The sequence below is a fragment of the Suricata suricatta genome, chromosome 7 (assembly GCF_006229205.1).
Source record: "Suricata suricatta isolate VVHF042 chromosome 7, meerkat_22Aug2017_6uvM2_HiC, whole genome shotgun sequence".
NCBI lineage: Eukaryota > Metazoa > Chordata > Mammalia > Carnivora > Herpestidae > Suricata > Suricata suricatta.
Genome location: NC_043706.1, coordinates 36,045,225 through 36,070,942, shown reverse-complemented (window position 1 = coordinate 36,070,942; position 25,718 = coordinate 36,045,225). Strand labels below are relative to the sequence as shown.

General features: G+C 38.7%; 1 protein-coding gene across 1 annotated transcript in view; it reads right to left on the bottom strand.

Moving 5' to 3' along the window:
• DNAH8 (dynein axonemal heavy chain 8) overlaps nucleotides 1-25,718 on the bottom strand; it is a 323,365-nt gene that overhangs the window by 218,873 nt on the left and 78,774 nt on the right. The window contains exons 20-25 of the mRNA XM_029943168.1: nucleotides 25,487-25,606; nucleotides 18,214-18,349; nucleotides 16,750-16,865; nucleotides 9,021-9,127; nucleotides 3,080-3,155; nucleotides 1,730-1,922 (exon numbers count right to left, since the gene is read on the bottom strand). Of these exons, the coding sequence (XP_029799028.1) occupies nucleotides 1,730-1,922; nucleotides 3,080-3,155; nucleotides 9,021-9,127; nucleotides 16,750-16,865; nucleotides 18,214-18,349; nucleotides 25,487-25,606 (748 nt within the window). The remainder of the gene's footprint in view (nucleotides 1-1,729; nucleotides 1,923-3,079; nucleotides 3,156-9,020; nucleotides 9,128-16,749; nucleotides 16,866-18,213; nucleotides 18,350-25,486; nucleotides 25,607-25,718) is intronic.

Here is a 25,718-nt window from a genome sequence, read left to right as displayed (position 1 = left end):
GAATATGGTATATATAAAACATATATTAAATAAGAAGAAAAATAATTTCAATGTTCTTAGCACCCAGATTAAGGAAAGAATGGTGACAATATATCAGTTGTCTTCTCTAGGCCCTCTAAAATTATATATCCCTTTCTTACTTTCAGAGGTAACCGGGATCCTGAATTTTTTTTTAAAGATAAACCAACATTCTTATCTCTAAACAGTATATTGTTGGATTTTTTTAACTGAACACTAATCACAAGCCTACTTGTAAAGGAAAGAATGTTAATTGCCCATGTTAAAAGAAGGTTCTCAGAAAATAAGAAGCTGGACAGTTTGGATCTAGCCTGGCTTTCCTCCAAATCTACAAAAGCCCTTTGTGGGAAAGTCATGGGGGATGATCACAGGTGGGTTTATTGCTTATGATCTGGAAAATACAGGTTTCATCATAATCAGGGCATCCGTCAGGGCTGTGCTTATGAGCCATGTAATGGAATCCGGCAGGAACACGGCCAGGACAGTGGGCTAATCTTTTTTCTTTAGATCATAATTCCCTCCATCTAGTTTCCAGAAGCAGGTCAAAGCAGAACACTTCCAAAGAATGAAAGGAGTTTCCTCAACTGATCTAGGTTAATTAGAGTTGATTGGCAACTGCATTGGCATGTGTGAAAATAAGCAAAATTTAATGTACAGCATAGCACGGTGCCCACAGATACTACTAATGTATATTCAAAATTTGCTGAGAGAGCAAATTTCAAATCTTCTTACCATACACATACAACAACAACAACAAAAAATGGTAAACTATGGGAGGCGATGGACATATTGTTTTGATTGTGGTAACCATTTCACAATATATACTTATATCAAAAAAATCACACTGCATACCCTAAATGTAAGTAATTTTTACTTATCAAAAGTAGTCTGGCTTTCTACAAAAGAAAGTGTTCAAAAATGTCCATGGAACTTTGGGTCAGTAATATATCACACTCATAATTACTTAAAGGAATAGCTTATATGTACTTTAGGTACAAGGAACACATGGCTCACAACTTCTAAGCACCATGTTGTATTTGCTTTGGACCAAACACGATGCAGAAAGTAGAATCAGTACTAAGCCTAGTTGTAGTTTTCCTTTGAATCTAACATTCCAGTGGTGGAACAGTGATAAAAATCCTTGTTCCCTATATCCAAATATAGATGTAAATGTCTGTATGTTGTTTATGATGGAAGATGGAGAACACTCATTTTTTATTTTTAAAGCAAAATTTACAAATAAATATAAGAAAAAAAGATGGAATCTTGTCATTTGCAATGACATGGAGGGATCCAGAGAGTATAATGCTAGGTGAAACAAGCCAGTCAGAGAAAGACAAATACTATATGATTTCAATCTTATGTGGACTTTAAGAAACAAAGTGAACAAACAGGAAAAAAGAGATAAACCAAGGAACAGATTCTTAACTATAAAGAACAGATGGTTACCAGAGGGGAGGTGGGTTAAAGGCTAGGGGAAATAGGTGAAGGGGATTATGAATGCACTTACCTTGATGAACACTGGGTGATATATGGAAGTGCGGAATCACTATACTGTACACCTGAAACTAATATAACACTGTATGTTAACTGCACTGGAATTACAAGGTTTGAAATCTATTTGCTGTCGTACCCAGGAAGAATCATAAAGATGATTTGTTAGTTATAATTCTAAGATTCTGTTCATCGGGGATGTGCTTTAATATCTTACTCTCTTCCTTCTTTGGTGGTTTTGTGGTGTTTAAATGTGTCTGGTCATTATTACGGCTCGGAGTGGTGACGGCAGGCTTGACGAGACGGGTTGGCTGTTGCCCCCAGTGAGCCACTCCTCTGCTGACTTCCAGGGTTAGCTGGATCATACGGTTAATGGCTTGTTGAATGTCATCCAAACTAGGAACCATTACCTATGGAGAGAGGAAACAAGTTCCTAGTGCTGGCAGCACACACCATCCATCCCTCTGTTTCTCACTGGCCCATCCACCACTGGGTGCGCCAGCCTCTGCTGGCCCAGTGGAAGGTTACTTTGAGGATAGGGAGGTTCGAGGAAGGTAGACTGTGGACTGTCTCTATCCTGAAGTTTCTATTCTTTCCTGCAGGCTAAAAGGTCACGCATAGTACTTGTCATCCTTTCCCTGTGAGGGCGGCTAGATGTGGCCAAAAATTGTGGACTGTGTGCTGGATATCAATGAAGCAAAATGATTGAAGAAGCTATATTGCCAAGGTTCTGACCTCAGTTCTTTGAAATGTGCCAAAGAGGCAAAGAAGTGTCCTCCAGGAGGCCAAGCCATGTAGATATAGATGGGGATAGTGGAGTCGCAGATTGTTCCTGCCTGGCCATATCCTGTGGCCATCACAGAATGCACCTCAGTCATCCTGTAGGACTTGGAGTTCCAGAAGCCAACTGGCAGCTGAGACATGAGACAGTGGTAGAAGGAAGTGCCAGGAGAGAGCACAGGGTCCATGTGCTCAGGGCATAGGCTCTTCCTTTCTATCCTGCCATTCTTGGTTACCTAACAGTTGTATGCTTGCTGTAGGGATTTGGACTTCTGGGATGGACTATTTAGATAATTTAATGCTTGGAGAAAGAAAAAGTGAGAATGCTTTTCAAGTGCTTGCTAAGTGATGGCTGAGCAGAGATACCGAACTTATCTATTACACCATCCTTCAACACAACATGCACTGTGCAGAGTGATTATTTTATAGTAGACAAAAATAACATTCTCATTTTTGTTAAATATTGAGGTAAAACCAAAAAAATACATAGGGGGTCCCTGGGTGGCTCAGTCAGCTAAGCATCGAACTCTTGATTTCATCTCAGGTCATGATCTCTCAGTCTGTGGGATTGAACCCTGTCAGCAAGAGCCTGCTTAGGATTCTCTCTCTCCCTCTCTCTGTCTGTCCCTCCCTCATTCACCCTCTATCTCTCAAAAATAAATAAATAAACATTAAAAAAATACATAGAGCCGAGAGGTTATTCTAAATGAAAGTTCAATGGTAGTCCTCTATTTCTTTAAAAATTACCAAAACATCATTATATTAACTTGAATTTAATTGTACTTACCACATTTGGAATTGCAAGATGTACTTCAGTTTTTATGAAAGAAATCACATCATCTGATCGCCGTCGTCCATATTGGCTGTAATAAGATGCACATTTAACTTATAAAACTTAACCTAATGTTTCATAAATAACTTGATTATGCTACCATTTTCAATCCTAAAAATAAAGACTATATTCAAAATACCAAATTACATGGAAAATGTAATTTATAATGAAACCATACGTTTCAGAGAACAAAGAAAACATGTTAATATTATTTTAAATCAAATATTACTCTCCTACATATTTTATAGTCTTCTAACCTTTCTCTCTCTCTCTCCCTCTCTCTTTCTCTCTCAGTAATAACCATTTATTAATGTTTACTAAAAGCACTGCTTGTTCCCAGTCTTGTAACAGAAGCCAGACAAGATCACCAACAAAAAACATATATCTTCATATACTTTCATATATACACTGTTTTGCAAGATTACACATGAGGTTTCTGGTAAAAGCCTTCCAAAACCTGCTTTTGTAAACAACATACTCATGCTCAGACAGAAGTACAGACATACAGACACACAAGTGCAAGTCGTGAAGAACACACATCAGAGCTATAAATTAATTGATTATCTCCCTCCATTTTGACCTCTGTCCCCACCCTAGGCAAAATTATAATAAATGTTTTATTGCTCTCCATAGCAGGGAGGAAATGCTGTCATTACTGAAAATGACATGTCCTTTATAAAGATGGGGGGAAACTATATGTAACACAAAGTTTCCACAATTCAATGTGAAGACCCAATGTTACATATTTTTAGAAGGAACTCTTAGAACCAAAGCAAGCAAACAAAGGAGAAAAGGCCTCTAATTCATAGTCTCATTGTGAAATCCAAGATGCAAAAATAAAACAAGGGTAAACTATATTTAAAAGAGCACAATCTGAGAACAAGAAAGAGTTATATAAAGTATAAACAAACAGCTGAAGTATCAGAGGCAGTGAACCGCACACTAGATCATTCAGTAACTTACTTGGTAAACTAGAGATTAAAGAATTCTCCAAAATTTCAGGTGCAATACAGAGACAGATATGACTCTAAGAAATGGCAAGAAAAATGTAAGGAAAAGTAATGTTTATTGAACGCTTAATGTATGCCAGACACCTTCGAAGCACTTTGCATGGATCCACACATTTCATGGTCACACTAACTACGTGATCTTGTGCTTAGTATTTGGATTTTACAGATGAAGAAACAAAGGAGAAGGTGAGTATCTCATGGAGGGTCCTTCAGCTGAGAGACACTTTACTACCTAGATCCAGCACGTGCATCTTACATATGGTTGATTAAAGCACAGCCCTTCTCTCTTCTTCAGAAGAGACTTATTTTATCATCTTGAAAAGATTCTTTGTGTGCTTGACAGGATTAGTGGGGAAAATTACCTACATCAAAACATAAAATTTGTGAATTTCCAGAATAACAGAGGAAATCCTACAAGCATCAAAGCAACAGGGTGTTACTTAGAAAACTGGATTAACAGCAGGACCCTCATCTGAAAGTGGAAAGAAGCCAGTAAAATACTATTTATAGAGCCTGAGAGAAAAAGATTGTGATCCAAGCTGACCCTAACTAGCATTCATGAGTTAGGGTAAGAAAAGGACATTTTAGATAATGGAGGATGTTGAAGTATCATGCTCATGTATCTTTTCAAAAATTACTTAATGCTGCAGGACTTGTACATCAACATGGTATAGGAAGTTCAGACTTCAAAAACGTTCTTTGTGCCAAATATGTAACAATCATAGTTAGAATATAAAGGACATGAAAATACTCAAATGCAAGGTTAGCCAAGTTAGCATCTCCTTGAATCAGCAATGGGTCAGAAACACATAAACAGCGTGGCCAGGAATATGGTCAGGAATTAAGCAGTGACAGTGGAAGGTTGGCTCCTGTGGATTCTAAGGCACAGAAAGTGCTCCATGTGAGATAGGACCTCAGTCAGCCTTGCTACCCAAAGCCAGAAACTAAGGTAATGCTCCTCCGCTTGTAAAGAGGCAATGCAAAAACAAAATATAGTCCATCAACCTACTGTCTGCAGCTACAACATCTCCAGAAGATGTGGGCCTGGGGTGATGAAACAAATCCACAGCATCCCCAGGAGGCAATTAAGTCAGGTCACTTGTGCACCCCCTGGCCAAGCCTGCCATATCCCCTGTATCTCTTCAGTGGGCAGTTATCATAAGCAAATAAGACTTGGGTCTATACTCATGGTTCCCAGGGTCATGCGAGACGAAAGTAAAACTCCTACATAGGGAGGCAGGGTAGGAGATAGAAACATAACACACACACACATAGACAGACCGACACACACACACACACACACACACACTCACTCTCTCTCTCTCTCTCTCTCTCTCTCTCTCTCTTTTTACTCAAGGATGTTCTATAAATTAAAATCCCCAAAAGCATGAACAAATCTTACTGTAACAAAGAGAACAAAATGAATTAATAATTGAAACAAGAACTCACTCCAGATAAGATCAATGTACAGAAGTATAACAGACTCTAAAATAAGTATATTGAGAATATTCAAAGAGAGAAATGATGTTATCTTTTCCCAACATAATAAATCACTAAACTAAAAAGAAAGAAATAATAAAATACTTGGGAAATAAGAAAAAAATATTAATTGAAATATTTAAGATGTGATAGATAAGGTCATCCTTAGACTAGAAACAGAGATACTTGCTCATAATGTAGCCCAGAAAGGCAAAAAGACAAAACATATGACAGAGTAGTTAGGAGACAAGGAAGACAGACTGAAAGCCCCAAAATTTGAGATGACTGCATGTCTAGTGTGCCAGAACAGTTATGGGTTAAATCTGCCCTGACACTTCATCTGGGTAGTACTCCTACACTCAAAAGAGTATCCCGTTTGGAACAATAAATCATGTGGTCAACCTATTCAACATTCAAGTACTTCCCAGAAGGAACAACTGAAGAGGAAATTGCTGAGGATTTTCCAGGATTAAAGAATGCTGAAATAGAAACCCTGAAATAGAAAGTGTACTCTGGGAACAAAGCAGAATTAAATAAAGACAAATCCACACAGGGAAAGAAAACTGAAGAACATCAAGGATAAAAATCAATCTTTAGTTACACTTAGTGCAGACTTCTCATCACCCATATTATAAGTCAGAAAAAAATGAAATACTTTCAAAGTGCTGAGAGACAAACAAAAACTTTTATCCACCCAGACTGTCATGAAAGTCTGAAAGCAAAAAAAGGCATTCTCAGACCTAAAATGATGAATAAGAGAGTTTATCCCTCATATACCCTGACTAGGGAAAAAGGGGGATACAAGAAATACACAAGAATATGGAGGTTTTATAAAATATGCCAGTAAACACATTGTTTTTAAGTGTTCAGAAGGAGGCAAAACTAAAATATTGAGCAGCAATAATGAGGCAGATGCCGTTCTGTGAATAGAGCATGCCAAGGCCCTTGTAGTCAGAAATAAGACTAAAAACTGAAAAAGTGTTGATAATGCTTCTTTTTTTTTTAACCGGAGCAAAATCTGTGTATTCTCAATTTGAGGGTGATATCTTAAATAACTGAAGTATAGGAAAGAAAATAAAAGGAAAATAATGATCCATCCCAAAAATAACAGAGATAATGAAATGAACCAAAGAAAACAGATACTAAAAAGAAGACACAAAAGGAAATGTCATAAGTGTAACTATATCAAAAAATTACAATAAATGTAAACAAATTAAACTCTATGAAAAGGTAGAGATAATCAGACTGAATTTAAAAGTCAGGTATATGATGCTTTTAAGAAATAAAGCAAAAAATTGCACAGTAAGGTTTGAACAGAGGGCTAAAAAGTGATATATCAAAAAAGCTGGTAAGGTAAAATTAATGACAGACTAAAAAGAATTAGAGAAATTAGGATTAATATGCATAAAGAAATAAAATAAATATAAAGGATATTGTACTTTAAGCATATTTAACTAATATGATCTTGCAAATGCCTAACAACATAGCCTTAAAACACGTAAAACACGAACTGACCAAAACAGAAGGAAAATTTATCAAGTTCACAATCACATTGGGAGATTATAACAGTGTGATTAAATTAAAACTCAGTCATGATTAGCCAATGAATGAAGTGTAACAAAAATGTGCAAGACTTTTACACAGAGAATTAGAAAACTTTATTGAGAAATAGTAAAGAAGACTAAGTGGAGAGGTAATCATGATTCAGGATGGAAGACTCAAAATTGTAAAGATGCTAATTCTCACCAAATTGATCTATAGATTCAATGTAATTTAAATAATCCTCTCAGACTCTCAAATTCAGAGCGCAAACTGAGGATTGATGGGGGTGGGGGAGAGAAGAAAGTGGGTGATGGGCATTAAGGTTGGGATGAGCACTGGGTGTTGTATGGAAGCCAACTTAGCAATAAATTATATTAAAACAAATAAATAAATAAATAATCCTCTCAAAGAAAACATGTTTTCAACAACTTTTGTTTGGTTAACTCATTAGCCCTATGGAAAAAAATACATTGGCCTCCTACCTCATAGAATCACAAAAATCAGTAGTATCATGTGGATGAAACCCCTAAATGTAAAAGACAAAAGTATAAAATTTTAGAAGACATAATGAAGGAAAGATTTCTTTTAAAAGACATAAAAATCACAAGGAAAAGATCAATGAATATTTCCAAGAAAAGACAGATAAACATGAATACTCAGCAGAAGATACCATAAAGAAAATGAAAAGACCGGCACAACGGGGAGAAGATATCTGCTATATTATCATCAACAAAGAAATAGATTGAGAACATCCATAAATAAGTCCAACCCAACAGAAAAACGGGCAAAAAAGAAAGAGATGAAGGAAGGAAAGAAGACAAGCTAAGCCAAGATAAGACAAAAGAAAAAAAGGAACACAAACTTTAAAGAAAAAAAGGCACACATGTCGCATAGCCATAAAAATATGTTCAACCTCATCAGTAACCAAGAAAATGATTAAGTCCCAGTGAGGTGAGATTTCATACTCCATTCTTCACAAGAATTTTTTAACTGAGCAATACCAATTGTGTGCAAAGATGGCAAGCCGTGGGGACTCGCGTGCTGGGCATGCGTGGTTAGATGAGGCATGCACACACGCCCATGGCTCAACCATTCCGTTCCTAACGAGTGTAGCAAGGGGCCCCTGGGTGGCTCAGTCAGTTAAGTGTCTGACTTTGGCTCAGGTCATGATCTCACGGTTCGTGAGTTCAAGCCCTGCATTCAAGCCTGCTTCAGATACTGTGTCTCCCTCTCTCTCTGCCCCTCCTCTGCTGATGCTCTGACTCTCTCTGTGTCACTCAAAAATAAATAAAACATTAAAAAAATTAAAAAATAAACAAGTGTAGCAAGAGACAGGCACAAAAATGTTTACACAGGCTTTATTCAGAATAGCTCAAACTGGAAACTACCCAAATGACCATCACCAGTAGAATAAACAGATTGTGTATACTTCAACTATATAGATATGAAAACAATTATATCAACGTAGATGAATCTTAAAAATATAATACTGAACACAGTTTAAATAAAGCAAAATTAAGTGATACTTTGACTAAGGATACAAACTTGGAAAACTATAAGGAAAACTAAGACGATAATAAGTATGAAGTTCAGAATAGTAGTTGCTACATATGGGTGAGCAGAGAAAGGACTAATAAGGGGACCACTAGTGTTCAACCTTCTTTGTCTTGGCCTGGATTTTAGAAACATGTCTATTCATTTGATCACTATTCTTACAGTATTTATTACACACATATTTTCATATAGTCTTTTCATAAATGTTATATTTTAAATTTTATCATTTTTAAATTTATCCAAAAAAGAGGTAATATTAGCATTATGTTATGATAGCATTACCAGGCTTATTTAGCATATTTTCAACTTGCCTTGAAACAAACATTCTTCTTTTCATTGTGTCCAAAGATAACCGTGTAGCTTTTTGAAGACTGTCTAGTAATTGATGAGAGAAAAAAGCATAGACCTCTTTACATTCCTGTAACAAGAAATTATATTAAAAGTTGGGTTCAGGGCACCTTAGTGGCTCAGTTGATTAAACATCTGACTCAGCTGATTTCAGCTCAGGTCATGGCCTCACAGTTTTTGGGATTGAGCCCCACATCAGGCTCTGTGCTGAGATAACAGACCTTGGGATTCTCTCTCTCCCTCTCTCTCTCTGCCCCTCCCCTGTTCATGTGATCCTTCCCCCCCCCAATAAATAAATAAACTTAAAAAATAAAAATGGTGGCATGGCAAGATCAACTCCCTCACCATGGCATCACAGACATAGCCATGTCCTACAGCCAGAAAGAGTGCCAAGTCTATCTACCACTGTGCCATAGCCACAGCCCTGCCACAACAGAAGGGTAAACAGAGCACACATAAGGGACATCTCATGAGTGCCCAGCTCTGATGATGGAAGGAGATTGAAATTCTGGGCATAAGCCCACTCCTTTAAGACTGTGAGATGTAGATGAATAATCTGATATGTAGAAACAAACACAAAAGAATTAGGCAAATGAGGAGATAGAAGAATAAAGAGAAAAACCTCAGAAAAGGAACTAAATGAAACATAGATAATAAGCAAGCTACCTGATAAAGACTGCAAGTAACAGAATGCAAGTAACAGTCATAAAGATACTCACCAAACTTGGGAGAACTTCAACAGAGAGAGAGAGAATATAAGAAAGTACCAAAGGGAAGTTACTACTGAACTGAAAAACACACTAGGGGGGTTCAACAGCAGACTGGGTGAAATAGAAGAACAAATCAGTGAGCTGGAAGACAAAGCAGTGGAACTCACCCAAAGCAGCAAAATGAAAACAGAATTAAGAAAAACTAAAATATACTAAGGGACCTTTGGTATAATATCATATGGAAAAAGTGCTTGCAGGGATCCCATAAGGCTAAGAGAGAGAAAGAGCCAGAAAAAATTATTTAAAGCTAAAAACTTCCCTACTCTGAAGAAGGAATCAGACATTCATGTGCACAAAGCACAGAGTTCCAAATAAGATGAACTCTTTTTTTAATAGTTTATTGTCAAATTGGTTTCCATATAACACCCAGTGCTTCTCCCCACAAGTGCTCCCCTACCATGTCCATCACCCTCTCCCTCCCTCCCCCTCCCCCTTCAGTCCATGGTTCGTTTTCAGTATTCAGTAGTCTCCCTTGATCTGTGTCCCTCACTCTCCCCCACTCTTTCCCCCTTCCTCTCCCCATGGTCCCCTGCCAGGTCTCTCCTGTTAGACCTATGAATGCAAACATATGGTATCTGTCCTTCTCTGCCTGACTTATTTCGCTTAGCATGACACCCTCGAGGTCCATCCACTTTGCTACAAATGGCCATATTTCATTCTTCCTCATTGCCATATAGTACTCCATTGTATATATATACCACATATTCTTGATCCATTCATCAGATGATGAACATTTAGGCTCTTTCCATGATTTCGCTATTGTAGAAAGTGCCGCTATGAACATTGGGGTACATGTGCTCCTATGCATCAGCACTTCTGTATCCTTTGGGTAAATCCCTAGCAGTGCTATTGCTGGGTCATAGCGGAGTTCTATCGATAGTTTTTTGAGGAGTCTCCACAGTTTTCCAGAGCAGCTGCACCAGTTTACATTGCCACCAATAGTGTAGGAGGGTGCCTGTTTCTCCACATCCTCACCAGCATCTATAGTCTCTTGATTTGTTCATTTTAGCAACTCTGACTGGTGTGAGGTGGTATCTCAGTGTGGTTTTGATTTGAATTTCCCTGATGATGAGTGACGCTGAGCGTTGTTTCATGTGCCTGTTGGCCATCTGGATGTCCTCCTTGGAGAAGTGTCTATTCAGGTCTTCTGCCCATTTCCTCACTGGATCATTCATTTTTCATGTATGGAGTTTAGTGAGCTCCTTGTATATTTTGGATACTAGCCCTTTATCTGATTTGCCATTTGCCACTAACTTTTCCCATTCTGTTGGTTGTCTGCTAGTTTTTTTTTTTGTTTCCTTTGCCTTGCAGAAGCTTTTTATCTTGATGAACTCAAAGATATCCACACCAAGACACATTATAATTAAAATGATAAAGGTCAGGGTGCCTGGGTGGCTCAGTCAGTTGAGCATCCAACTCTTGATTTTGGCTCAGGTCATGATCTCAGGGTCATGGGATCAAGCCCTACATCAGAGTCCATGCAGAGTATGGAGCCTGCTTAGGATTCTTCCTATCTCTCTCTTTCTCTGCCCCTCTCCCACATTCACATTCTCTCTCTCAAGAAAAAAAAATTTTTTTTAATAATAAAAGTTAGGATAAAGAGGGGTGCCTGAGTGGCTCAACTGGTTAAGCACTGACATTGATTCAGGTCATGATCTCACATTTCATGAGTTTTCAAGGCCGGCATCAGGTTCTGTGCTAACAGCTCAGAGCCTGGAGCCTGCTTCAGATTCTGTGTCTCCCTTTCTTTCTGACCCTTACCCACTCATGCTCTGTCAATCTCTCAAAAATAAATGAACATTAAAATTTTTTTAAAAATCCTTGTTACAAAATAACAACTTGTTACAAGGGAAATTCCATTAGGCAATCAGATTTTTCAGCAGAAACTTTACAGGCCAGAAGGAAGTGGCATGACATATTCAAAGAGCTGAAAGGGGAAAAAAAAACTTCCAAACAAGCATTCTCTAGGTGGCAAGATTATCATTCAGAATTTAAGGAGAGATTAATAGCTTTCTAACTAAGCAAAAGCTAAAAGATTTCATCACCACTACACTGGCCCTAAAGAAATGCAAATGGGATTTCATTATGCTAAAAAATATTGGCATTATTTAATAATAACAAAATATGGAGGTAAGAATCTCATTGGAAAAGGAAAATATATAACAAAGATAGTAGGCCATTGACTTATAAAGCAAGCATGAAGGCTAAAGGATGAAAGGACAAAATTAGATAAAATTATAATATTTAAGGGAGGATAAAACAAAAAGATGTAAAGTGTGTCACCAAAAATATAAATAGCAAGAGTGGGGCAGAAAAAAGTAAGGTTTTGAGGTGTGTTTAAATTAAGTTGCTGTCAATTTTCAAAAGACTGCTATTCAAATGGGATATTTTAAGTAAACCTCAGAGTAACCACAAAGCAAAATACAAAGAAAATGAGAAAGGAAACTAAACAGAACACTAAACAAAGTCATCAAACCACAAGAGAAGTGGGAAAGAGAAGAAAGGAACAGAGAGAAGTTACAAAAATAGCCAGAAAGCAATTAACAAAATGGCAATAAGTATATTCTAGTCAATAAATACTCTAAATGAGGGGCACCTGGGTGGCTCAGTCAGTTAAGCCACTATGGAAAAATTAAGGATATAGCCACCATATGATCCAGCTCTTTCACTTCTGGATATTTGTCCCCAAAATATGAACTCATATTCCAAAAAGATATATGCACCCCTATGTTCACTGCAGCATAATTTACAATGGCCAAGATATGGAAACAACTTAAATGTCCATTGATAGATAAATGGATAAAGAAGATGTGGTATATTTATACAGTAGAATGCTACTCAGCCTTAAAAAAGAAAGAAATCTTGCCATTTGTGGCAACATGAATGAACCTTGAAGAGATTATACTTAGCAAAGTAAACCAGACAACGAGAGAGAAATACCATATAATTTCACTCACATGTGGAATCTGAAACAAAACAAATAAACAAACACAATAAAACAAAAACAAATGCATAAATACAAAGAATAGACCAGTGGCCACCAGACAGGAAGGGTGTTGACAGTAGGTGAAATGGGTGAAGGGAGTCACCTGTAGGGTGATGGGCGGTAACGAGATCTGTGGTGGTGATCATTTTGTAGTGTAAACAGACGTCAAATTATAAAGCAGAAATAATATCATTTAAAAAACAAATACTATTAAATTCAGTGTCAAAAATAAGAACTCTAGCACCCCAAAGTAACACTACAATATTAGAAGTGACATGTGAAGATAAATAATAAACTACACAATTTTAATTATATTGTAGAAATAATTTCAATCCTAAATTACTTGTGTATTTTTTAAACAAATAACAATATTTTAACAACTGCATTTCATAAACACCCTAGTAAACTGTAAGATCTTACTCAAAAGCCAAAGTTCAAAAACTCTTTATTCAGGGTTGCCTGGGTAGCTCAGTTGGTTAAGTGTCTGACTTCGGCTACCATCATGATCTTGTGGTTTGTGAGTTTGAGACCCACATCGGGGGCTCCGCGCTGACAGCTCAGAGCCTGGAGCCTTCTTCAGATTCTGTATCTTTCTCTCTGCTCCTTCCCTATTCATGCTCACTCGCTCTCTCTCAAAAATAAATGGACATTTTAAAAAACCTGGTTTGCTCAATCCTCAATAATTGACCCACTTATTAAGTGTGATACATTTCTTAATGCTTGGGGGTATGGACATAAGTCTTTATCTTACAAAAAGCTCAGCTTATGGTGAGGATGTGGAGAAATGGGAACCCTCTTACACTGCTGGTGGGAATGCAAACGGGTGCAGCCACTCTGGAAAATACTGGTGAGGTTCCTCAAAAAATTAAAAACTACTCTATGACCCAGCAATAGCACTAGTAGGAATTTACCTAAGAAATACAGGAGTGCTGATACTTATGGGCACATGTACCCCAATGTTCACAGGAGCACTTTCAACAATGACCAAATTATGGAAAGAGCCTAAATGTCCATCAACTGATGAATGGATAAAGAAGGTGTGGTTTCTCACACCAGTCAGAGTGGCTAAAATGAACAAATCAGGAGACTATAGATAGTGGCCAGGATGTGGAGAGACAGGCACCCTCCTACACTGTTGGTGGGAATGTAAACTGGTGCAGCTGCTCAGGAAACCAGTGTGGAGGTTCCTCAAAAAATTAACAATAGAACTCCCCTATGACCCAGCAATAGCACTGCTAGGGATTTACCCAAGGGATACAGGAGTGCTGATACATAGGAGCATATGTATCCCAATGTTCATAGCAGCACTTTCAACAATAGCCAAATCATGGAAAGAACCTAAATGTCCATCATCTGATGAATGGATTAAGAAGATGTGGTTTATAGAGACAATGGAATACTACATGGCAATGAGAAAGAATGAAATCTGGCCATTCGTAGCAATGTGGATGAACTCAAGGGTGTCATGCTAAATGACAGGCAGAGAAGGACAGATACCATATGTTTTCACTTAAAAGTGTAACAGGAGAAACTTAACAAAGGACCAAGGGGGAGGGGAGGGGGAAAAATAGTTGGGGAGAGGGAGGGAGGCAAACATAAGAGACTCTTAAATACTGAGAACAAACTAAGGGTTGATGGGGGTTGGGGGAGAGGGGAAAATGAGTGATGGGCATGGAGGAAGGCACTTGTTGGGATGAGCATTGGGTATTATATGGAAACCAACTTGACAATAAACTATAAAAGAAAAAACAAGAAGATGTGGTTTATATATACAATGGAATACTCCGTGGCAATGAGAAAGAATGAAATCCTACCATTTGCAGCAACATGGATGGAACTGCAGGGTTCTATGCTAAGTGAAATAAGTCTGGCAGAGAAAGGCAGATACCATATGTTTTCACTCCTATGTGGATCTTGAGAAACTTAACAGAAGACCATGGGGGAAGGGAAGGGGAAAAAATAGTTTTAAAAAGAGAGGGAGGGAGACAAACCATAAGAGACTCTTAAACACAGAGAACAAACTGAGGGTTTATGTGGGGGAGGGGGAAGAGGGAAAATGGGTGATGAACATTGAGGAGACATTCGTTGGGATGAGCACTGGGTGTTGCATGCAAGTGATGAATCATAGGAATCTACCCCCAAAACCAAGAGCACACTGTACACACTGTATGTTAGTCAACTTGACAATAAATTATATTTAAAAATAATAAAAATAAATAAATAAAAGATTCCAAATTAAAATGAAAAAATAAAATAAACAAAAAGCTTATCTTAGAGGATAAATGTATTTTATAATGTACAGTTCCAAAATATATGGGATAAAACCTCCACCATCCCGGGACCATGGTTTGCCTCTCTGTCTAAGCCCTTCTTTCCCTCCAGAGGAGTCACCAAGTTCATTGGTCAAAACACAGAACAAGTGTTGAGCCGGGGCAGGGATCTGGGCTCCAGGCTTTGCTTGCACAGTGAGTCACACCCCCAGGGCCAGTGTCTGGCCATAGTGTTCCTCTCTGCTCCACACCCTGCTCCTCTGAGATAGGGGGGACCAGCCAGGTTGAGTAGGGTCAGAAGGCAGGGTTATCAGGCATGAGCAAAGAGGAATATGATGAGGGATGGTGAATTACCAGGCCAAACCACAGGCACGACAGAGTCAGGTTTTCATGTCAGATAGCCCATTCTGGCAGCACTGTGGAGGATGATGGACCGGAGAGGCAGAGGCTGTGTAGGAGATGACTGCAGTAATGCAGCTCCAAGTGATCCCCCAACTCAAGAGACTTTGATGATAATCAGTCTTGCTCTAGGGGCCCTAGCCAGTGTCAAAGGGAATATAATTGGAAGAGAAGATTGGGGTACCCGGGTGGCTCTGTTGGTTGAGCGACCAACGTCAGCTCAGGTCATGATCTCCTGGTTTGTGAGTTCGAACCCCACATCCAGCTCACTGTTGTGAGCCTGTCGGTGCAAAGCCTGCTTCAGATCCTCTGCTCCTCTCTATCTGTCCCTCCCCTGCTTGCGCACTCCCAAAATTAAATATTTTTTTAAAAAGGAAGAGAAGGATGGCTCGCACTCCAGCTGACTCCTACTGCTTGATAAGGGCTGCCTGGAGCATGGTACTGAGAAGAAATCGACAGCTAAAATCCAGTCTCAGCAGGGATGTGCTTCTCTATCCATTGATGATGCCCTTCTTGCTGAAGAAGGTGAAAGTAAAACAGATGTGTGCTATTTAAGAGTGTGTGTTAGAGATGTAAAATAGAGAAAGAAGGAAAAGAAGACGCATATGAGGGATTAAAAAAAACTGGCAGAAGGAAGAGACAGCAGGGATTAGCACACATGTGGGAGCACCGTTTAGAACTGAGGGATGACGGGAAGGGTGAGGCTTAGAAAGGAAGAAGAAAACTCATGAGTCCTTCTCAACCCTCACGCTCAATACATCTCAACACGGTGTGAAAATCTCCCCACACAGGGTTTTCCTGGAGAGGAGTCCACAGGCTACCCATGGTGCTAGTGAAAAATGCAGATCCTTGGGGGCCCAAGTGAATCAAAATTTGGCCTTGCAATATAGGTAACTCTATTAAATACAGTAACTAAAAACAGCTTGAGCAAATGGATTCTCACAACAATCCCAGAAGTATAACACTTACTATATAAGAAAACATGGTCAGTCACAATAGAGGTAGATAATTATACATAACTATACAGGCAGAATCACAATAAAAGGCAATAGTGTTGGGAGAAACTAGAAGGATTGCTGTATCTTGCCAGATCCTACAGTGTAGCATTGAAAATTACATATTCCGAACTTTGTTGTAAGTCCAGACTGGTTATAAGTCCATACGGGCTGGCTGTAGAACTGCCTAGAAGCAGCGCCGGTTGGGGTCATCCATAATCCAAGGAGTCATAATTCTAATAAACTGTGTGAGGTTATTTCATAATAAATACCTTCTTAAATTCATCTTCTTTATCATTAACAGCAACCTCAGGGATGATAGTAGTCTCATAATCAGTGTTTTCACCCTCTTCTGTTTCACTTCCAAAGACAACATGTTTTCTCTGTTCTATAGATAAAAGATAAAACAAAAATACAACCTTTAGTGTTGAGCATTCGGCTTACTCCATACCACCAAACCTTCTTAGGAAACCCCTTCTTTAAAAGTTCTTAATTAGGTATGCCTGGGTGGCTCAGTCTGTTAGACATCCGACTTTGGCTCAGGTCATAATCTCACAGTCTGTGGGTTCAAGCCCTGTGTTGGGCTCTGTGCTGACAGCTCAGAGCCTGGAGCTGCTTCAGATTCTGTGTCTCCCTCTCTCTCTGACCCTCCCCTGCTCATGCTCTCTCTCTCGCTCTCTCTCTCTCTCTCTCTCTCTCTCAAAAATAATTAAACATTTAAAAAATTAAAATTTTTTAATTAAAAAAATTAAGACTTGTTTCTGTAGAAATCATCTTTGAATTCAATTTAAATCACTCATCTCAATAGAATCATAATTCTACTAAGAAATGTACTCTTTAAATATGCTGCATCTTAAATAAATAAATAAAATATGCTACATTTTAGTATATAGAATTAAGAAATATTTGGGGGCACCTGGGTAGCTCAGGTCTTAAGTATCTGACTCTTGATTGCAGTTCAGGTCATGATCTCACAGTCTTAACTCACAGAAGGAGCCCTATATCAGGCTCTGCACTGGGCATGACGCCTGCTTAGGATTCTCTCTCTCTTCCTCTCTCTCTGCCCCTCCTCCCCTCAAAAGAATTTTAAGAGCATTTTACATATTATCTTTATAAAATATGTGTTTACCTTTTGAGTACTCTAATCTAATGAACTGATATTTGGGGGTTTGATATTTCTGAAGAAAACTAATTAAACTAAGTGGAAAAATTCTATGAGAAAGAAGACATGCTGTCAATACTTATTTAAACATAGTTCTCTTAGCCTTGGCACTATTTTTTTAAATGCTTATTTATTTTTGAGAGAGAGTGGGTAAGTGGGGGAGGTGCAGAGAAAGGGAGACACAGAATATGAAGCAGACTCCAGGCTCTGAGCTGTGAGCACAGAGCCTGAAGCGGGGCTCAAACTCACAAACCACAAGATCATGACCTGAGCTGAAGTCACATGCTTAACTGACTAAGCCACCCTGAGCATTAAGGGGAGCCCTTGTTGGGAGAAGCACTGAGTGGTCTATGTAAGTGATGAATCACGGAATTGTATTCCTGAAACCATTCTTATGATATATGTTAACTAACTTGGACTGCCTAAGCAGTTTCTGCAAATGACGTGGTGTATGCTGAGCACATGCTTTCCTTCAGGGAGTCTGGGATCATGATACTTGCTAATCAGAAGGCACCCATGTGAAAACATATCTATAAAACTCTTGTGATTCAAACTTCAGAACTAGCAAAATTACCTGGTAATGGTTTTTCTGTTTTCCCACTGTCTTTAACTTCATAAGTAGTTTTAAATATTGATATAAGTTCTTTGACTGCTTCTTCCACATGCTTACTTTTGTGGTTTAGAACTTCAGCCCATTCTTTTGTGTACGTCTGTTAAATAAAGCAATGACTATTAATTTACATATGCTTAAAAATACTGTGAAATTTACTGATGTAACTTTAATTTATAAAACTTTAATTAACAGCACTTGAAAATAACTAGAGTTAGTTGCCAATAGCATCATGTTTCAGATCCCAAACTCTCAACGGCTAAAGGCATACTTGCTAAAACCCAAGCAAAGACAAAGAGGAGAGAAAAAGAAAAACTCCTTTGAATCAATCACACATAAATATCTACCTTCACATTTATATGGCAAAAAGAAAGAAGGCAGGGATGCTTGGCTGGCTCTGTTGGTAGAATATACAACTCTTAATCTTGAAGATATGAGTTCAAGCCCTGTGTTGAGGGTAGAGAGAAAGAAAAGAAAGCAAGCAAGCAAGCAAACAAGTAAGCAAGCTGAAAGACAGGAGAGATAATGATGTCAAAAGTTGAAAATGAGTTTTTAAAAAGGACAATCCAAAGTGTTGCTTTGAGATTCAAACAAGATAAGATTTTTAAATGCGCATGGTGCTCGCTTATGCCAGGCATCAATTTAAGAGCTTTATGTGTATTAACTCATTTAATTAAATGACAGCTGCTTGGGATGGGTAATATTACTATCCCCATTTCACAAATTAGGAAACTGAGACTCAGAAAGAATCAGAAACTTGTCCAAAATCACATAGCAGGTGGTAAACATAGGTGTTTAAAACCAACATTGTCTGATTTAAAAGTCTGTGCTCTACCTTCCTAAACTTTTCAAATAGGTTTTGGGAGGAAGCCGAGAACTAGTTAAATTCAGAAAAGAAAACTGACCTATAAAACTGAGTAGATCTTTTGACAGGTCTACAAGGCCCATACATTTCAGAGAAGAGTAAATGGGAGCATTCCACCGTTTCCAATTTATCCACCACGGTGGTAAACATTGGAATGCCAGTGGTAAGAGCCACTTCAGATTAGCAGGGAAAGCAAACAATTCCAAAGAGGCAGAAAACATATCAGTGGTTGCCTAGGGCTAAAGGGGTTGAGATGAAATTGTGTTCTAAATGTTCTAAAATTGTGGCAATGAATACTAATAAACTCAAACCACTGAATTGTACGCTTTAAATGGGTACAATTGTATGGCGTGTGAACCACATCTTCATAAAGTTATTAGAGGGGCGCCTGGGTGGCTCAGTCGGTTAAGCCTCTGACTTCAGCTCAGGTCAGATCTCACGTTCGTGGGTTCAAGCCCCGTGTCGGGCTCTGTGCTGACAGCTCAGAGCCTGGAGACTGCTTCCGGTTCTGTGTCTCCTTCTCTCTCTGCCCCTCCCCCACTCATGCTCTGTCTCTCTCTGTATCAAAAGTAAGTAAAACATTAAAAACATTTTTTAAATAAAAAAATAAAGTTATTAGAAATAATAATCCGTGCCGGAAACCACCTGCGCTAGGAATGAGGGAAAGCAAATGGAGATGGGAAATGAAAGACGGGAAAGTGAAGACAGAACACTTGAGGTGTTGGCGAAGTTTGGTTGTGAATGAGAAGCGAAGGGAGATGTGGGGAGGTTTTTGTTTGCTGGCAAGGCAAAGACAATCCAGCACATTAACTAGACTGTGAGGGGGAGGTGTCCGGTGGGGAGCACGAAGTTGAAAATCTAGAAGAGAGGGAAGAAGACTCAGGGAGGAAGGTTGCCAGGAGGGCAAGAAGGCATGGGATCTAGAGCCCCTCGGGAGGACCTAGATTTTGAAAAGAGGTCAAAAGCTTTCTCCATGGACCATTCTTAGAACTCAGTGAAGAACAGACTGAAATTCTGAGGGGCAGTCCAGGGACAGACTGGAAGACAGGCAATATGATTTTCTTTCTCTTTTTTTTTTTTTTGAGATATAATTCATAATGTAATAGCACAAAAAGTACCCCTGTAGAGTGTACACTTCATTGGTTCTTGGTATAGACACAGAGCTGCACAACCATTCCTCCTATCTAATTCCAGAACATTTTCATCTCCCCCGCAGAGAACCCCCACACCCGTTAGCAGTCCCTCCTCACCACCCATCTCCACAGACCTGGCGGCCACTAATCTACTTTCTGTCTCTAAGGAGCCAAGATGATTTTGTTGAAATGACTTTTAACACCCTTCAATGTATTTACCAGTTTTCCTATCATAACGTGGATCACATTTCCCTGATTTTTTATTCCATTTGTATACCTATCGAGAATCAGATATGTCAGTCAGGGTTCAGTCAGGAAAACAAATGCCACACCAGCTATTTTAACCAGCAGAATGAGATGATTTAATATAAACAAGTGGTAAAACAACTGTTAAAGGACCAAAAAAAAAAAAAGGCAAAAGGAGATGCAAAAGTCACACGGAGAGTTACTGCAGGAAGCAGCTTCCATATCTGGGGAGTGGGAGAGCAAAGCCAAGAGGCTGGGGTTTTAGACCTGGAGCTGGGAAATGAGGGAGCTGCCCAGGGGGCGCTACTTCCTTGGGAGCTCAGAGAGGACCCTGCGGTATTGGTACATCTGAGTAGCACAAGAAGCTGGTCCTGGAAGGGCTGGAAAAAGCTGGAACCTAAGATTGCCACTGCCAGTCAAGATAGGTTGTCTGACTGTATTGGGAACACAAAGAAACACAGGAAAGATGAGGTCCCTTCTCTCTTCTCCACCCTCCATCTAGCACCACTATTGGCAAAGCCTAAATGGGGCCCAGCTGGCCAAAGATAAATGCAGTTTGCAGAGTCCCAGCCTCAGCATCATAGAGCAAAAGATCCAATAGAAGCCAGTGGATGATAGCTTTTTAATAATGAACTTAAACCTAAATGAATTTAATAATGAACTTAAACTCTAAAACCATGGTTAGACACTCCAAGCCAAGGACCATTTCCCCGACTGCAAATATCCCTGGTTCCCAAATACGGTCTGAAACCGCTGGTTGGCCTAAACTAACCTCCCACCCGCCCCCACATTAGCATTATGTGTGCATGTTTCCAGAACTTAATTCTGTCCAGAGTATTACCAGACTTGCCCTGTCATTTTAAATCTTCCTCTTCACTATAATGGCCCACCTGATGATAGGTTTGTGGAAACCCAGTCCACCTATCACTAGACCTTAGACACCTCTGAGGGAAGTGAGTGGGGCATACTGATTGGCAAAGCACGCTTCAAAATTCCACCTCTTGTATCTTGACTTGCAGTTTGGAGACTTATCTAACAGTAATAACTTCTGTTGTGATATCAATGCAATCACCACATTCACACTTGCTCACAATCCATCCCAATTGCCTGGATTTGTGTTATCTGTTTGTCTTTCTATTTATATAAAAGTTCTTTGTGTTTCCAAAGTAAATTCTACCTGGTAAATATGAATATTTCCCCACTGAGCAGTTGACAGTGTCACAACAGTTATGGGTACATAGCAAGAAAAGATGATTAGCATTGTAAGTGGCACAAAAGGAAGGGCATCGATGTAGGTATTCCCTGCCCCCTTTTAATTGTGTTTGTTTATAAGTAAGACCTGGTATGAAGTACATACATACAGTCAGATTCTAGGATGAGCGAGAATAAAATGACTACAGGAAATTACCCTAGCCCCTGGGCAGGAAACAGGAGACTTCTTTGGGAAATTTCAGATGCTGAGAAAAGAACATTACAGAATGTGAAAGGCTGTCCCTCCTAGAATTATATGAGATCCAGGAAATAGAGCAGATGGGGGAGAGTCTTAGGTTAATAATTTTGCATCTGACCTGGACAGTAATCAACTCAGGTTGAACCAGGGATTCAGAGGTCTCTGAAGGAAGTCTCTTGGGAGAAAAATTGGACTCTAATATAATAGTGTGTTTGAAGGAAAATGTGAAAAAGAAAGGTAATTAGAACCCCCAGGAAAAGCAAAACTTGTATAAGAAAACATATGTTGTATGTACAGTACTTGGTTCTGCACTGGCTGCTATTTATATAGGCATAATAAAGGGTTGCTACTTATCATCACTGTTTAAAAATAATTTTATAACTATATTGAGAAGACAAGAGAGGAATGATAGAAGCAAGCGGGAAGAAAATAATGTGCAAATTTGCTAATTCAAGAAATAGTACCCCAAGCATATTACTTAGAGATGTAGCCATAATACTATAAGGAATAGCTAAAAGTTTAAAATGAGTGCCTTTCCGAGGACCCAGACTGGGATCGCCATATACCATTTTCCACTGGTAAAATGGAAAGGAATGAAGGCTGACTAGAGAAATGGGTGATCCCAGATCTGGGGCAGGAAATGTAGAAGATGAGCCTAAGGTAACCTCTAGTTCCAGAAAGCAAGGAAGCTTTCAAAGACTACTGGAGTCGTGTTAAAAATTTAGAAGCCAGCCTGAAGGAGTCCACTGAAAAAAGATGGAAAACCTTAACATCAAGAAAACATTTTCCAAAAAGACATACAAATCACCAAGAGACACATAAAAAGATGCTCAACATCACTGATCATCAGGGAGGTACAAATCAAAACTACAATGAGCTATCACCTCATATCTGTCAGAATGGCTAAAATCAAATACACAAGAAACAAGTGTTGGTGAGAATATGGAGGAAAAGGAACCCTCTTGCACCATTGGTGAAAATGCAAACAGTGGTGCAGTCACTGTGGAAAACAATATGGAGATTCCTCAGAAAGTTAAAAGTAGATCCAGTAATCACACTACTACTGGGTATTTACACAAAGAATACAAGAAAACTAATTCAAAGGGATACAAGCACCCTATGCTTATTGCAGCATTATTTATAATAGCCAAATCATGGAAGCAACCCAAGTGCCCATCAATAGATGAATGGGTAAAGAAGATTGTGATATATATAAACAATGGAATATTACCCTCCATAAAAAAAGAATGAGATCTTGCCACTTACAACAACACGGATGGAAACAAAACAAATGATCAAATGAACAAATAGGACAAAACAGAAAAAGACTCATAAATTCAGAAAACAAATGGTGATTTGTTTCCTGGAGAGATGGGCAAAATACGTGATGGGAAATATAACCACCAGTTATAAATCAGTCATATAGATGTAAAGTATGGCATAATAGTCAGTGATATTGTAATGATGTATGGTGACAGATGGTGACTGTGCTTATTATGGTAAGCACAGAATAATGTATAGGATTGTCAAATCATTGTGTTGTACACCTGAAACATTAATATAACATCATATGTCAACTATACTTCAATAATTAAAAAAGAGAGACAGGTACCTAAATCATATTTTCTTCCTGAGAAACAGTGTATTGTGCCAGCGCCATTTAAATAATCCATCATTTTCCCCACTGAACTAAAAATACCATCTTTAATATGTATTAATTTTTTATAGTGATGTTTTCTCCTAGATTCTTTATTTTGTCCCTCTAAATTATGGGCTTTTTTTTCCTGTTAATGACATATTAATTTCATTACAATGGGTTTAAATATTTTAAGTTTTTATTACGTATTCCTCATTATTCATTATTTTAAAATAATATAATTTAATCCAATTTATGAAAAGAATTGCATAGGAATTCTAATTGGAAGTGTATTAAATTTATACGGTAATTTGTAAAAAAAAAAAAAAAGATAAATTTTTTACAGGAGATTAAAAACAAAATCCAGCTAAATATTTTTTACAGGAGAAAACCTAAGCTAGCAGAACCCAGAAAGGTTGAAAAAAAACAGAATAGAAAAAGAAAAATCTGGAAAATAATAACCAAAGCTGGTGTAGCTAGATTAATGTCAAACACAATAAACTTCAAGGGTAAAAAGCTTAACAATAATAGAAGGAAGAGAATAGCCAGGAAAATACAATCATTTTAAACTTGCATGCTCCAAGAACAGGATGTAAAAAGGGTTATTTGGTGTTGTCTCTGTTACAGCCAAGGACCCAATGCTGGGAACAAATGATTTTAAGATTTTACGTATTATGAAGAAGTCAGTTCTTAAATAGTAGCAGAGGAGGCAACCATTAGCCCTTTGCCCATCTTGAAATTATAGAAAGGAAGCTTGATCATTGTAGGGATCAGGTAGAAATTAGCGGCCTTCAAAAAAACGACTCAGAGACCTTGACCCATGTCCTTTAGAATTTGGGGATGAAGGGGCGAACTCGTGCCTAAGTCCTGAGGCAAGAGGCCAGCTGGCTTATCCAAACCCCTAAAGGCAAGAAGAAGTATCCTAAAAAGAAGTTAAATTTCCATAGAAAGAGGGGCAAAGGGCCCTGTATCCCAAAGGCTGGATTGGAGCCCATGAGACAGAGCCACCTTTGGTTGTTTTGAAAAAGACACTAGCAAGGTGACCCAAACCAGCAGAGTAAGTGTAGCAGAAGCACATGGCAGGCAAGAAATAAAAGGGTCCAGTTCGAGACATAAAGTGAGTGCTTCTAGGAGAGATTGTGTTATGTGTGTTATGTGCTAGGCCATGGGGTTCCTGTCTAGGTGATTTTGAGCCATTGGAGGATAAATAGACACTCAAATAATTTCAGTATAATGTGATGCCAAGGTTAGGTTTTGTCCTATGGAGACTAGATGCCACTGCTGTTGAAGGATTTAAGACCACGAGTTTCACAATCAGATTTGGTGGCAATGTGGAGAATGGATATGATGAAGCCAGATATAGAGACAGCGAGACCAGTCAGATCATAACATCAAGTACCGAACTCAAAATAAGCCTTAAGGGCCGGACCTAAGGAGGGGGTAGTAAGTATGGAAAAGAACAGGCAATTAATTTAAGCAAACTCGGAGTAAGAGGCAAAAACTGGCTAAACTTGAAGACTGACTGGAGGTAGGAAATGGGAGTGTGGAAAGGAGTCCCAATGACTCCCAGATTTCTGTGAGTGACTTAAAGGGCAAGGATGTAGTAGTTAAAACCAAGAAGTAGTCGATATTGCCCTGGGAGGAAACAAAGAGAAGGAAGAGCAGTAAACCACTGACGAACCCCAGGAAACCTCAGCATGAGGCTGAGGATATTAGTAAGATCCTATCTAGGGTGTGGCCATGGACTTGAGTTGTTGGAGCCTTGTAAGTCTTTGAATCTGAGGCTCTCCAAAAAAGCTAGGATGTCTATATATTACTGACAGATATTTCCATTTTTAGATTATAAATTCATTTTAGGTAGATGAGCCAGTATTTCTATGATTAAAATATAACACAGAAATGCATACCTCATTGAGTGTCAACATATCTTCTACTTTGATGGCACCACTTTCAGGAAGGGAAATTAACACCGTTGTGGCTATCTCCTTTAGAACTGTATCAATATGCATTTCACACAAGTCACTGATCTACCAAGAAGAAAAAACATGGACAGGAAAACTCTTCTTTCATCCAAAATGTACTTGAGTTATAAAATAATTTAGAGGGCTATATCTAGAAACGTGGGACCTAAGCCAAGCG